The sequence below is a fragment of the Protopterus annectens genome, chromosome 15.part0, assembly GCF_019279795.1.
Source record: "Protopterus annectens isolate FY-2018-M chromosome 15.part0, PAN1.0, whole genome shotgun sequence".
NCBI lineage: Eukaryota > Metazoa > Chordata > Ceratodontiformes > Protopteridae > Protopterus > Protopterus annectens.
The window spans coordinates 566,673,994-566,686,775 of NC_056749.1; the positions used below are offsets into that span (position 1 = coordinate 566,673,994).

At 39.4% G+C, this 12,782-nt stretch overlaps 1 protein-coding gene across 1 annotated transcript in view; it reads left to right on the forward strand.

Annotated features, from left to right (window-relative positions):
* Positions 1–12,782, forward strand: part of LOC122789856 — a 764,503-nt gene that overhangs the window by 176,247 nt on the left and 575,474 nt on the right. Inside the window, exon 2 of the mRNA XM_044057290.1 lies at positions 1,563–1,611. Within this exon, the coding sequence (XP_043913225.1) occupies positions 1,563–1,611 (49 nt within the window). The remainder of the gene's footprint in view (positions 1–1,562; positions 1,612–12,782) is intronic.

Here is a 12,782-nt window from a genome sequence, read left to right on the forward strand (position 1 = left end):
GCAAATGAATGAAACAGGAGAAGGTGCTTTAAACAGGCCACTTAGATGTGTACAACTGGCAAAAGCATTTATGTTAAGCAGGTGATTGGTAGAAAGGATGTACAGCTTCAGTGATGAAGGCTAGCATACTGCTATATGTATTCTCTCTCTCTTCTATCCTGATGCTGGACATTCCTGAGAGTCATACATCTCAACTGTACAGATTTTTGCCTCATATTGTGGTCTTTTTTTCTAAAAGTGTGGTTTTCTGGCAAATTAGTAGCAAATCATTAAAGACTGAAGTTAAAAAATAATGAGACATTTCAGTTTCAAACTTCATACCCTTCAGAAAATTCATGCTAATACGAAACCTGTTATTCTATCAACTTTCTAAGTTTATAAGAGCAATATTTAAAAATTGTCCCTATTTTTGGGCCTTTCCCCACTTTTATTTATGGCTTTGTCCTGATTTGTTGCTATGAGGTTGAGAGTTATGCTGAGTTTGCTCATGGAACATTTTGTGGATACCTAGTCTTCTAAACTGCTGCAATTATCAGAGGTGGCAAAAGTCACAGTGTAACTAGCTTGCATCTGTGAAAGTCACATAAGAAAACAGCAGGCCTCAGAGATTACCATTTCCCCTATGGTCCCTGCAATACACAGATGAGAGTTTCTACCATAATAATTATGTAGATGTCTACAACCTGTAACCTATTTGAGTACCACAGCTCACTATTAAAAATTAAAACTACACACTACAAGTGTGAACACCACATATACTGTAGTAGGCCTCAGTCCTCAACAGTTGCATTATGAGTGGATATAAACTGAGCTGTATAGTTACAATGGTTTGCACAACTATGCAGCTTACTAGTTGCCCTACTTTAAAAAATGAAATAGAATAAGGTAATAAACAATGTATTTACAGTCTGCACTTGCAGGCTAAATATAATAAAATGATAAATCCAAGCATCTTGATGTCTTCTACTGCAAACCTCTCTAAACCCTTATTCCAGGTGTTAAAAGTGTATGCTGTTCCAATTTCCAGTTCACTTACTATTTAATTTTACTGCCAATGCAGTCAAAATGGGCAAGGGAACAGTCATTATTGCTTAGTATTACAAACGCATTGCAGGAAGTTAACAATGCACTAAGAAAGCTGAATAGCTTGGTAAATAGTACACTTCTTCTCTAGCTTCAAAATACTTACTTGTTTTCCTATCTTGTGTCCTATTTTAAGTGTTTTTTTCCCCCTGGAATCATCTTGAAACAGATTACTCACATAAGATATTTACTTAAATTACCAATATTGGGAGGGAAGCAATTGTCAACTGTTAATTGCATCAAAGACTTCTAAGAGAGTAAGTCTGCTGGTAGTATTTATTTTTTCAGTGTTTTAATCTAAAACACTGAACAAATTGACAACTGGTCTAATGTTCATATTGTTTAAAAAAAAAATCTGCTGCAATCCCACCTAAAACTCTATCAGTAAAAAAAAAAATGTACCATTCTTCTGAGTGGTTAAAAAAGTTTCAGAACAATTAATGGGTGGGGTGAGATGTGTATAATTGCCTTTCTTTCAGGCAGTTTAGGTTAGCTGCCTGGGTATTGACAGGGGTGTTTTTAAGACAGGTAATGTTTTAGAATATATCATTTGTTGTATTTTGAGTTTTTTTTTAAACAACACATTCTTGTAGAAACATATTAGTTTTGTGTTTTTAGAAGGCTCTATTATTTATATTGTACTCCTGGTGTAGTTGGATACAATTAGAAGACATTGTACCTAGACAGTTTTGTTAGAGATGTTTTTTGTGAACCTAGAGACATCCAACCCAGTGAACTTAATTTGACTATAGCAGGCAAAAGGAAATTTATAAATGTAAAGCTACTCATGAAAGCATTTTATTAGTATAGCAATAAGTAATGATATTTGTGTACTTCTGAATAGGTACATAGAAGCTTTAGCCTTTTCCTCTGTTTCTGTACCAGTAGTACAATACTGAAATAAATATTTTAAATGAGGAAAAGCCAGTGCTACCTGGGCATAATTTCCTATATCTTTTGCAGGCTGGAATGATCATGATTTTCTCTTAATTTTCAGTATGGTAAAGGTGAGAACAGCTTTACTGGCTCCTAAAAAAAAAAAAGTTCTTATTTATTCTTTGACTTTTGAGAGTCTAGTTTAAAATTTGACTTACTTAATTGTATAATATAGTATTGGTAAATGAAGTACAGCCTGAATGCAACTCCCCTTTATATCCATCAAATGAGCTTTTTATATTTTAATGAATTATATATCTTGCCACAGATTTTTTTTGTTTCTGCTGTTATGCACTATATTTATTCTTATCACAGTTAAGTTTATAACAGTGCTGTAGAGACTCTCTGGGACAACTTTTATAATTTGCTATCAGCTCAGTCATCCATACTGTTTGACCTCTTGACTCAAGAAATTTTGATAAAGCCTAAAATAATGGGGTGGGGTGATGTGTTAACATGCATTTTCTGAAGGATATAAAGTCTGAAACTCAAATGTATGGCCTTATTTAGTGAATTCAGACCTCTGTGCTTTTACAGAAAACCCCAAATTTTATTAAGAATAGACCAAAACTGAGGTTAAAAATAGGCATTCCACAAAAATCTGGACATTTGAGGGGTATCGCTCAGTTTTAAAGCTTTCATGGGATAAAAGTAAAGTGTAACTTAAACGAATACAGGTGTGGGTTTGGTATGTACCACAGCTTTTGACATTAGGGAAACCACAGTAAAAAATTTCTCCGAAGCCAACTTCATGCTCCTTAAGACAGAAGTGGCAAACTTTGCGCCACCCATGCTGACGGACAATAGAGGTATGACTGCTGAGTCCTACACAAATGCACTTTATAAGCACTTACATGAGTGCATGGATCGTGCAATCTCTAACAGAACCAAGATGCTATCCTCCCAAAAAAAAAGGAAGCTAATCTGGTGGTCCCCTGCCATAAACAAACTCTACAACAGAAGAATGAAACTGTTGCAAAAGAGTAAAATCCCATGATTGGAGAAACTCCCTGGTCAGCTTCAGTAAGAAGCTGAGAGACCTCATAAAATCCTCCGAAGCTAGTTATGAAAACAAAATAGTCACTGACTCTAAAGACAACCACAAAGCATTCTATAGCTATGTCCAGAATCTCAATGGCAACACTCAGATCTGCTCTGAGTTGCAGCACAATGGCACTAAATATTACAGAACCAACTGATATTGCCAACATCCTGGCAGATAGGTTCAGTGCTAACTTTACCCCTCTGTCATCCCCTAAAGGGCCCATCTCTATACCAGAAGAATGCAAAGTTCCTGTAATCACGGCTGCACAGGTAAAAAACACACTATCCAAAGCCAAGAACACAGCATCCATGGGACCTGACGACATCCCAGGCTGTGTTTTACATGAACTACAGAATGAACTGGCACCCCACCTAAGTACCATGTTCAATCATAGCCTCACCTCGGGCTATGTGCCCACTGAATGGTGCACAGTGACAGTTATCTCACTCCACAAAGGGGGAAGCCACCACAGACCCTGGAAACTACTGCCCCATTAGCCTAACGAGCCTGGTCTACAAGGCTATGGAGCGTATCATCATGGAACCTATAAACAATGACATTGGTAATCTCCAAACTCAGGACCCCCACCCAGTTTGGGTTTGTAAAAGGCAGATCATGTCTCCTAAACCTGATAGACTTCTTTGAAGCAGTCGCCAAAGCCGTAGATGAGGGTAAGGTGGTTCACACAGCCTATCTAGATCTCGCCAAGGCTTTTGACACAATCCCCCACTCTGGAATTCTAGATAAACTCCCTAAACTAGGTATAAATCCCTATGTCACAAGATGGGTTGCCAACTGGCTCACTGACAGAACCCACACTGTGAATGTAGCAGACTCCAAATCCAGCTTCAGACCAGTGACAAGTGGAGTACCACAGGGTTCAGTCCTGGGTCCTCTCCTGTTTGGTATCTACTTCTCTGAAGTACAGGCCAACACAGAAGGTCTTTGGCTAACGAAGTTCACAGATGACTGCAAACTAGGAGCCATAATCAAAACTACAAAAGATGTGGACATCCTACAAAAGGGCCTTTCTGAGACAGATGCCTGGTATCAAAGCCATGGCCTCAAGCTCAATGCCAAAAAGTGCATAGTCATTCCTTTTGGTAAAAACTCAGTACCCATGAACTACCACATAGGTGGTAGTCTACTTAACACCAAAAGTGTGATAAGAGATCTTGGGACACAGGTGGACAGTAGTCTCTCCTTTGATAATCACATCACCACAGTAGTCAGGAAATCCTATGTGGCACACCTCATCACAAAAGGTTTCTTATCCAGGAAAAGAGGTCATTGTTCCCCTCTACTCGTCACTCATTGTACCCATTATAGAGTACAATGCCCCTTTTGGTATGTACCTCACAAGACATCTACAACAACTGGAAAGGCCACAGAAATACCTCACAGAGGATTACCGGCCTCAGAGATGCCCTATGCAGACAGTCTCAAAAAACTGCATCTTTACTCCGTTGCATATCGCCTGCTCAGAGGCGATCTCTGCCTAACACACAAAGCTATGTCAAACCCAGAGCTTTTAGACATGCTCCACTTAAAGAAATCCCAATCCCTACAAGCTACACACTCCAGGGAACTAAACCTCATCACCACAATAAACAGAACATGCTGGAGGAATAGATTCCTGTCCCAGAGGCTTCCCATACTCCGGAACAAACTACCTATCTATTATCAAACAAAGCTCCTCATTAGCACTGTTCAAGAAAAATCTTGATGATTGGATGGGAGATAGGAAATTCACCCCGGGGATCACTTCAGTGGCTCTGCTCGACAGTGGCACAGGAAAATTATTTTCTTGGGTGGCGAAAGCCAGGGTACCTTTGGCTAGGCTTATATAGGCCCTAGGGCCAATGGCCTAGTACCTACCTATGAACCTATAACTTCAGTAGTTTGGGTGGATGTGCAATCTGTGGTGTCTATGCCAATCTGCAAAGAATGGTAATACTTGAGAATGAGTTTGGTATAATGGGCTAGAATGGAGTGGGTAAAAATAAAAATGAGACTTTTAGAAAAAGGGGACTCATGGATCCTAACTGTGTAAGAATGGAGGCAACTAGGGGTGAACTACAGCAAAACAGCCTAAAACTGAGTTACTGCATGAGTTGTTGATGCTGGGAAGGGGGTGGGTGGGTTGCATCTGCAGCACATGAGCCCTGAAGCTTTTTAATTATTTCTTCCAACTGTAGAAGTTGTTCAGTTGATACACTATTCAGTTTAAGTTGGCTCAAATAAACTGTTTACCTAAAGGACAAGTGTACATATGCTACTGCAACTTGATGTTTTTAAACTTTGTTCATTGGAGCAGAGTGCTGAACCAAGTAGATCATATTCAGGCTAGGCTGGAGAGGGCAGCGATTAACAAGAAATGTTACACTAGCTCAGTACAATAATGTACAAAACCAAAGTAGGTGCTCCGTAACAAGTGATGCAGTAACGCAATAGAAGTTAGTAAGAGTAATGATATTCAGCAAAGTGAATATGTACAATGAACTATGATTCAAGCATAAAAATGATTATGTACAGTGACCCCGGAGCTGCAGTATATAATGTATACAGGTAGATAAAAAAACAAAGCAAAAAAATAAGGGGATATAAAGTGTTTTTAACCCCTGAAAGTAGATGTTCTGTGTAAAAAAAGAGAATATTACTAGCATGCTTATGGGAAGGGATGCTCAAACTGTGGGTTTGAGGATAGAGAAGTGATCTGTGGTGTACTCGGGAGAGTAATAATGAAATGGCTAACAAGGGATGGAAATAAATCCTAAGTGGTGAAGGATATAGTTACCGATGGCCAGAAATTGTGCATCTGGTTAGCTTTCCTATGGCAAATATATTAGAAATAGCTTTGTCCCCTTATTTGATAAATCCAAAGTTGTTTCCACTTACTGTAGTATCCTTCGTTAAATTATAAATTGCTTAAATATTACAAAAAGTGCTGGATGTTTCTGTAAGCATTATTTTCCTGATTTACAGGTGCATAGGCAAGCACTGGCAACAGAATCACTCTGATTTTTCAGCCTGGTCAGTATCCTTAATATTTCTGTAGTAAGCATTTCCTCTTTGTGATAAATGTTTTATGCAGAAGCAGTCAGAGAGAGCTTTGAAAGTAGTTAGAAATTAAGACTTGCATATAGGAAATGTGAACAAATTACAAAGCTTTTTGTAGCTGTCTTACAGGCATATTTGCATTAAGAATAATATGTGAATGTAAGGCAAGTGCTACTGCAAAAGAATATGTAACGATTTTAAAGTTATTTTCATCACATGCTGCTGGTGCATTGTAGAATAACTAAAATTCCTTTCCAATGAAGTGCTTCTATCAGATTGCAGAACATCATGTCAAAATGAACTGTTTTGAGTTGCTGACTTCCCCAGTCTGTTAGTAAGGGTATGGGATGCTCCTTTCAAGATTTGTTTGTGGTAGTCCTTTGCAGCACTTCATTTACTTTTTTGTTTTTGGTGCAATCTTGGTATGTAATCCAAGTCTGGAAGTTCATTTTCAGGGCTTTCACTGCTCTGATTGTCTAATTCTCAGGTATGATTGTGTTGCATCTAGCATCCAATCATCTCCTAATCCTAACTAAGGAGACAGTAGAAGGGAATAGGTCATAGGTCATTACTAGGCTAGCAACCACTAGGGCCCTTACAAGCTTAGCTGTGCACCCCAAACCATTTGGCCTTGAGTATCATGGGTGTTTATATTGGGGGTGCATGTTAGTAGGGAGGTAACTAAGGATTTTTTGGATGGGAGGTTTCAATATTTTTCTTGACTGCCCCTGTCTATAAGGGACTTAGAGGGGCTAGACTGGGGGTTAACTTTACAATTTCTCATTCATTTATCAAGGTTTCATTTGAATAGGGTCAGGGAAGAACCAGTTTTACATGGATGGGGAGCCTATTCTAAAGTGCAGGGAATCTTTAGGACACATCTGTGTGTCTACAGCATGTTCCATTTTGAAATTCAGATTCCTGGATTTAGTGTTTTTGGTGCGGTTTGTTTTGTACAAGTTCAACAGATCCACCAGTGATGCATCTGAGGAAGCCCTGTAAGTCAGGCCAACAACCCCTTTCAGCAGCCTGTAGGAGACTGAATACAAAGAGCCTTTAGGCAATCCTTATAGGACGTGGTATTCATGTCCTGAATTTTCCTGGTGAGAGATCTTTCTGGACTTTCCAACTATTGCAAGAGTCTAGTTAGATGCATGCCAAAGGGTGTCTTTGTATTCAATGATAGGTCTGATAAGGGCCGAGTAGAGTGCTACTGTCAATTCCTTGGACCTGGATGCCATACCCTTACTTATAAATTGGGCAACACAGAATGATTTTTTTTCTTATCTTGGCTACGTGTTGATCAAAGGCCAGGTCACAATCTACGTGTATTCCCAGAGTCCTTACTACTGGGTCAACTCTTACAGGTGTTCTATCAATGGAGTAACTAAGCTGGGTTGGCAGTTTCCCAAAGGGCATTATAATAAATTTTTTTGACATTGAGTTTTAGGCCATGGATTTGGCACCAGTCATTTGTCTTTGTTAAACCCACTTGCAAGATGTTGGTGTCTTGGGGGAACTAGAATAGCTCTTGATTTTGCAGTCATCTGCGAACTTGTTGACCAGAGGCTTTGAATATTAGCCACTACTTCTGAGAAGTAAGATGCCAAACAGAACCACTGGTGACTGGCCTCTCTGCATTGATGGTCTTGCAGACCCTCATTTCTTGGGTCCAGTTTGAGAATCAGCAAGTTTTGTATAAGGATTTACACCTAGCTCTGAGAACTCATCAACAATGCCTGCGTGTGGTGTTGTATGAAATGTCTTGGCTAGATCAAGATAAGCAGCATGCACTGTTTTACTCTTGGCCATTGCCTTTGTGACCCCCTCAAAGAAGTCTACCAGTTTAAGGAGGCATCTTCCCTTGAAGCCAAATTGGGATGGGTCAAGTGTCTGTAGATTGTCAATATTCTTGTTTATCATTTCCATAATTCATTCCATGGCTTGCATATTAGGCATGTTAGACTGATGGGTCTGTAGTTCCCTGGGCTTGGTTGATGGTCCACCCTTGTGGAGGGGGATGCCTTGTTGCAGTCCTCCATTTACTTGGAATGTTGCCTGTTACATGGCTGCAGTTGAAGACAGTCTCAAGTGATCCTGATGTCATGTTTTAAGCTGTTTAGGAGTTAACCAGGGATGTTTTCAAGATCCAGGAAGGTGGTGGTCTAGGCTTTAGTTAATGCTGCCCAGCACTAGGGGAAGTGGGGGTGAAGTTTGAGCTGAATTTATTATCCAGTAGATGTCTCTCTGGTGGTGGTACCGTTCACCAGTTCAGCACAATGCTGTGTTTCCTGTAAGGTTCTGGATGTAGGCTGAAGAATACCTTTTGATTGTCTTTAGCCTGTGGGGCTATCCTGACTTCATAGTTGTCCCTGTTGGACTTGGACCTCTTAGTTTCTTTAGTTGCACAAGAGAGAGCTTGTCTTTAAGGAAGTTGCTCTTCCTGAATTTTGGCTGAGTTTCTCTTTTGTTATATACCCTGTTTAGGTGAGGATTCCACCAGTAGGATTTGTTTTGGGGTTTATTTCTGGTAGGTATTGTAGCCTCTATGCAGCCATTCACATGTTTGTATAGGGACTTTGTGAATAATACTGGGGTCACTGGGTTGGGGATAGCCTTCAATTTTGACAGCGTCACTAGTATGATGTAGTTTGCCTTTGAATAGTGCCTGTTACTAGTTTAGCTGTATTTTCTGTTTTTTTTTTGTACTTCAAATGAGACAGCTTTGTGATCTGACCTCACTAGTGAGGACATAACATGGGTTGGGGGGGGGGCAACTTACTCCCATGTTGGTGAGTACCAGATCACTGTTTGATCTTCTGGATGGTATGCGCTATCTATTCCAAGGAAAGACATGCATAATTTTCAAAATAGCCTTTTCCTCTGTAGACCAGTCTTGGGCTTCCAAGTTGCTGCTCTCATTCTCTTATTTATTTCACTTTCCTAGCAAGTAAAAGAAAAGAGGCCTAGAACAAAAGCTGGGCAGGAAACTAATCCACTAGAGTGTGCCCATATTTTTATATGTAACAAAATTGGAAGTATTGCCACGTCACCCGGCAAGTCTTTGCAATGTGGAATTTAAGTGAAGCCCCTTTGTAAATCTCACAGAAAAGGTAGGCGTTTAGACATCAACATTCTGACAGGAGAAGCAAAAATAGAACAAGTCCTGCAAGGCGGTGATGGTAATTGCTACACCATAGTGTCTATTTTCAGTTTACTATTCTGTTTTAATGCTGGTGTTTTACTTTATCCCATACTCCTGGAGGCGGAGGAGAGAATATAAAACTTTCCCTGCCATTAATAGTAAATTTAATATTTTACGATGTGTCACATTCCAACAAGCAGTAAGTGGAACGGACACACTAAGTTGGCCTTAAGTGTGTGTGTGGTATGCAAAACAACAAAGACAGGGGGTTGCCAGCTGACAGTGTGAACGTTGACTTTAGATTGTCACTGTTGGAATGACACCACGACCCCATATGCAAAAATAGGGAAAAGCAGCTGTGGATGGGTATGGTGTCATAAAATACAATACTGAATTGTATACTTGAATTAAAATAAATTTTAAGTGGAATTAAAATTCATGCACCTCGGAGAAAGGGAAATTTCCTTACCTCTGACTTGCACGTTGCGTGTATTTTTGACCTTAGAGCTGTTTAGCAAGTGTGTGCTGAAAATTACTGTCATATGAGATCAGCAACCTGCCTGAGAAACTAAACGGGATATAAAATCCTCAATGTGCTGAACATATCAAAGATCTCCTTACATATTCCATTGCAGATGTGGAAGTACAAAAATGGGAGTGGGAGGAAAGAATGAAAGGGGAAAATCCCACTTTGACAAAGGCTGAATTGTTACTCGGCTCAAGCTGCCTTCCTCTGTAGATATCTTCTGAATGTGATCTAGGACTGGTTGTATACATTAGCTGCGGCAGGAAGCATGCAACATTTCTTGAGGTCCTTAGTTGTAAAGTCCCAGATTTGATTACTGTTTAAAAAAAAAAATGGTAAACCATGTATATAGATTATCCAATTTATCCAGGACAGCCTGCATTTGTACCACAGCAAGTAATGGCAGAATGTTTAGTCTCTTTCCACTTCTGTCTTACTGAATGTTAAATAACTGAACCAGACAGTCCACACTGTAAACTTATCTGACAAGTGATGGTCTACAAACACCAACTAATCATAAAGTAACTACATGAGCAAAGTAATAGTCATTTGCAAAATCCAGGATTATATAAATAAAACCCTTAAACACACTACTTTCCAGTCTTGTAGAAGTAGACACACTGGAATGAAAAGCTGCATTTTCCCACTTTGCTCTGTAGAAAAGCAATCCTTCAGTTCCATAACTAGTTTGGTAACTGGATAAGTGCACTGACACAGCAGACCTTTTCAGGCTTGACCACATGCTTCAAGCAAATCATGGAAAGTATGACACCAGCGAAGGATCATTCCCTGCTTATTGAAAAATAAAAATGCCTTGGGATTATTTCTGAGCAGTCCTAGTAAAATAGTGCGACAGAAATACAAAAATATTGCCAAGTGCTAGTCTGGGGGGGGGGGGGGGGGGTGTACGATTTAGGTTTTGGATTTATCAGCTGAGCCATAAACATTCTTCTCACCAAAATGGTAGTTTCTGCTAATTTATTAAGCAGTTGAATTTTAGTAATACCATTTAAAATGTGTATTTTCACAGTACTGTGCATTCTTGAGACCATCTGCACGTAAATACAGTATCCATTTTGATTTGTGCAATGTCTTTAAGTCCTTATCTGTGCTGCTCATTCATAACTAGCAAAGCAGTAAGATGGTCGCACTTCAAAATCAGCATGTCCCATCACTTAAATTAGCAGCGAGTAAGTAAGGTAGTAAATGTCCTTGGTTTCATGCTAGAGAAGTCAAACTAAAACTGCAACCCAGTTTGCTTTGGTGAACTTTAACTGTAGCAGCGAGTCTAATGATTCAGACTGAGCTTGGAGGCTTCTGCTGTTCTGAGCATGCTCCAACAAGTCATGAAGTGCATACTAATGCTTGGATGTAACTAGGGGTGGAAGCTGCAGAATGAGAGTCTGGAATAAAACTGTTGTACTTTGCTGAAGCTAGTCTTTGTGCAGAGTTTTTGTCTACCAGGAGTTGCAAAGTTAACCCCTGCGTTATGCTTACAATTCCCTAAACATGACATAGTGCTTTTGAACAAGTGTGAATAATTTTGGGGGGGTTTGGCAGTAAGAAAGGTAAGTATAGCTGCCTAATGTCCATGAGCTCAGTCTGCTGATGCGTGTAGTCGGTACAAAATGTGAACAAGTAAAATACTGAAGAGGATTAGAATCCCTGTGTCCCAAGCAAGTATATGGGTCTTCAGTACCATAAATCAAAGCAGCTTCTTGTTTCTGTAATTTTTTTTTTTTTACAATTTCATTTTGAGATGCTGATAATTCTGAAGTATGGTTTTGAGGAAGAGAAGTTTGTGTATAATTTAATGTTATTTCCTCTAATTTTTTAGACTGCTTCATTTCATCTGTAGTAGAATATGCCATATACCTCATAAATACCAGTAAGTGTTGCTTAATTTCAGAACTGTTCGCTATACGCTTGTATGTTTGGAGAAGTTAGCCCAATTTTTATATTTAGTGTCCACAATTTCTTAATGTTATCTAATATACAAATCTTAATTTCATTAATGGTATAAATAAAAGGGCATTCTAGTAAACAGGTGGTAGTTCTGGCATATGTTTTCATATCTTCAGTGCTGTCAGGTCTACTTTGCTATTTGTGTTTTTTAATAGACTAATTTTCTTGTGCCCCATTTATATATTGTATTGATGGAGTTTGAGGTTTCTTGACAAAATTAAAAAAGTGAATAATGGAGATGGTTAGATTTCTTAACATTTTAAAAGTGAACGTTTTAATGCATTTTAGTTTGTATATCAGTTGCATGGTGGTGTTTTCTGTTGTCTTACAGTATATTCAAAGCATCTTTTTACTGCTCCCAGTGTTTATATAGGATCTTAGGAGGGTACTAGGCTAATGGCCCCGGGGCTCTTACAAGCCTAGCCAAGAGTTTATCCCCAAAAAAGAAACCTCAGTCAGCACCTGTCACCCCCCCCCCTCAATGAGGGACAAAGGTGGAACCTCTGGAACAAATTTATGGTTTCCCAACCATTAATCAGGATTGTGTTTGAAGAGGGCCAGTGAGGTACTCTGACATGTATGGGAAGTCTATTCCAGAGACAGGGCAGCCTCTGGAAGACAAACTTCTATCTCTCCAGCAGGTTTTGTTAATGTCGCTTATCAGATTTAGGCCTATCAAGTGGGTAATATGTGAGGAGCTAGACTTACGAATATGGAGCATCTGTAGTAGGGCAGGCTCCGATATTACCTTGTAGGTGAGACATATCACCTATGAGCAAGTCTATATGAGACAGAGTATCGTAATTGTAATTTAAGCCCATCTGCAAAGGATAGGTGTTGGAGGACATGGATTCTCTGAGGTATTTCTGTAGCCTTTCCAGTTGGCGCAGGTGTATGGAGAGGTACATACCAAATGGGGCATAATACTCAATCATAGGTATAATAAGAGAGGAGTACAGACAGGTAATAACCTCCTTTTTTTCTGGATGCAATGCCTTTACTTATAAGATGAAACAAGTAAA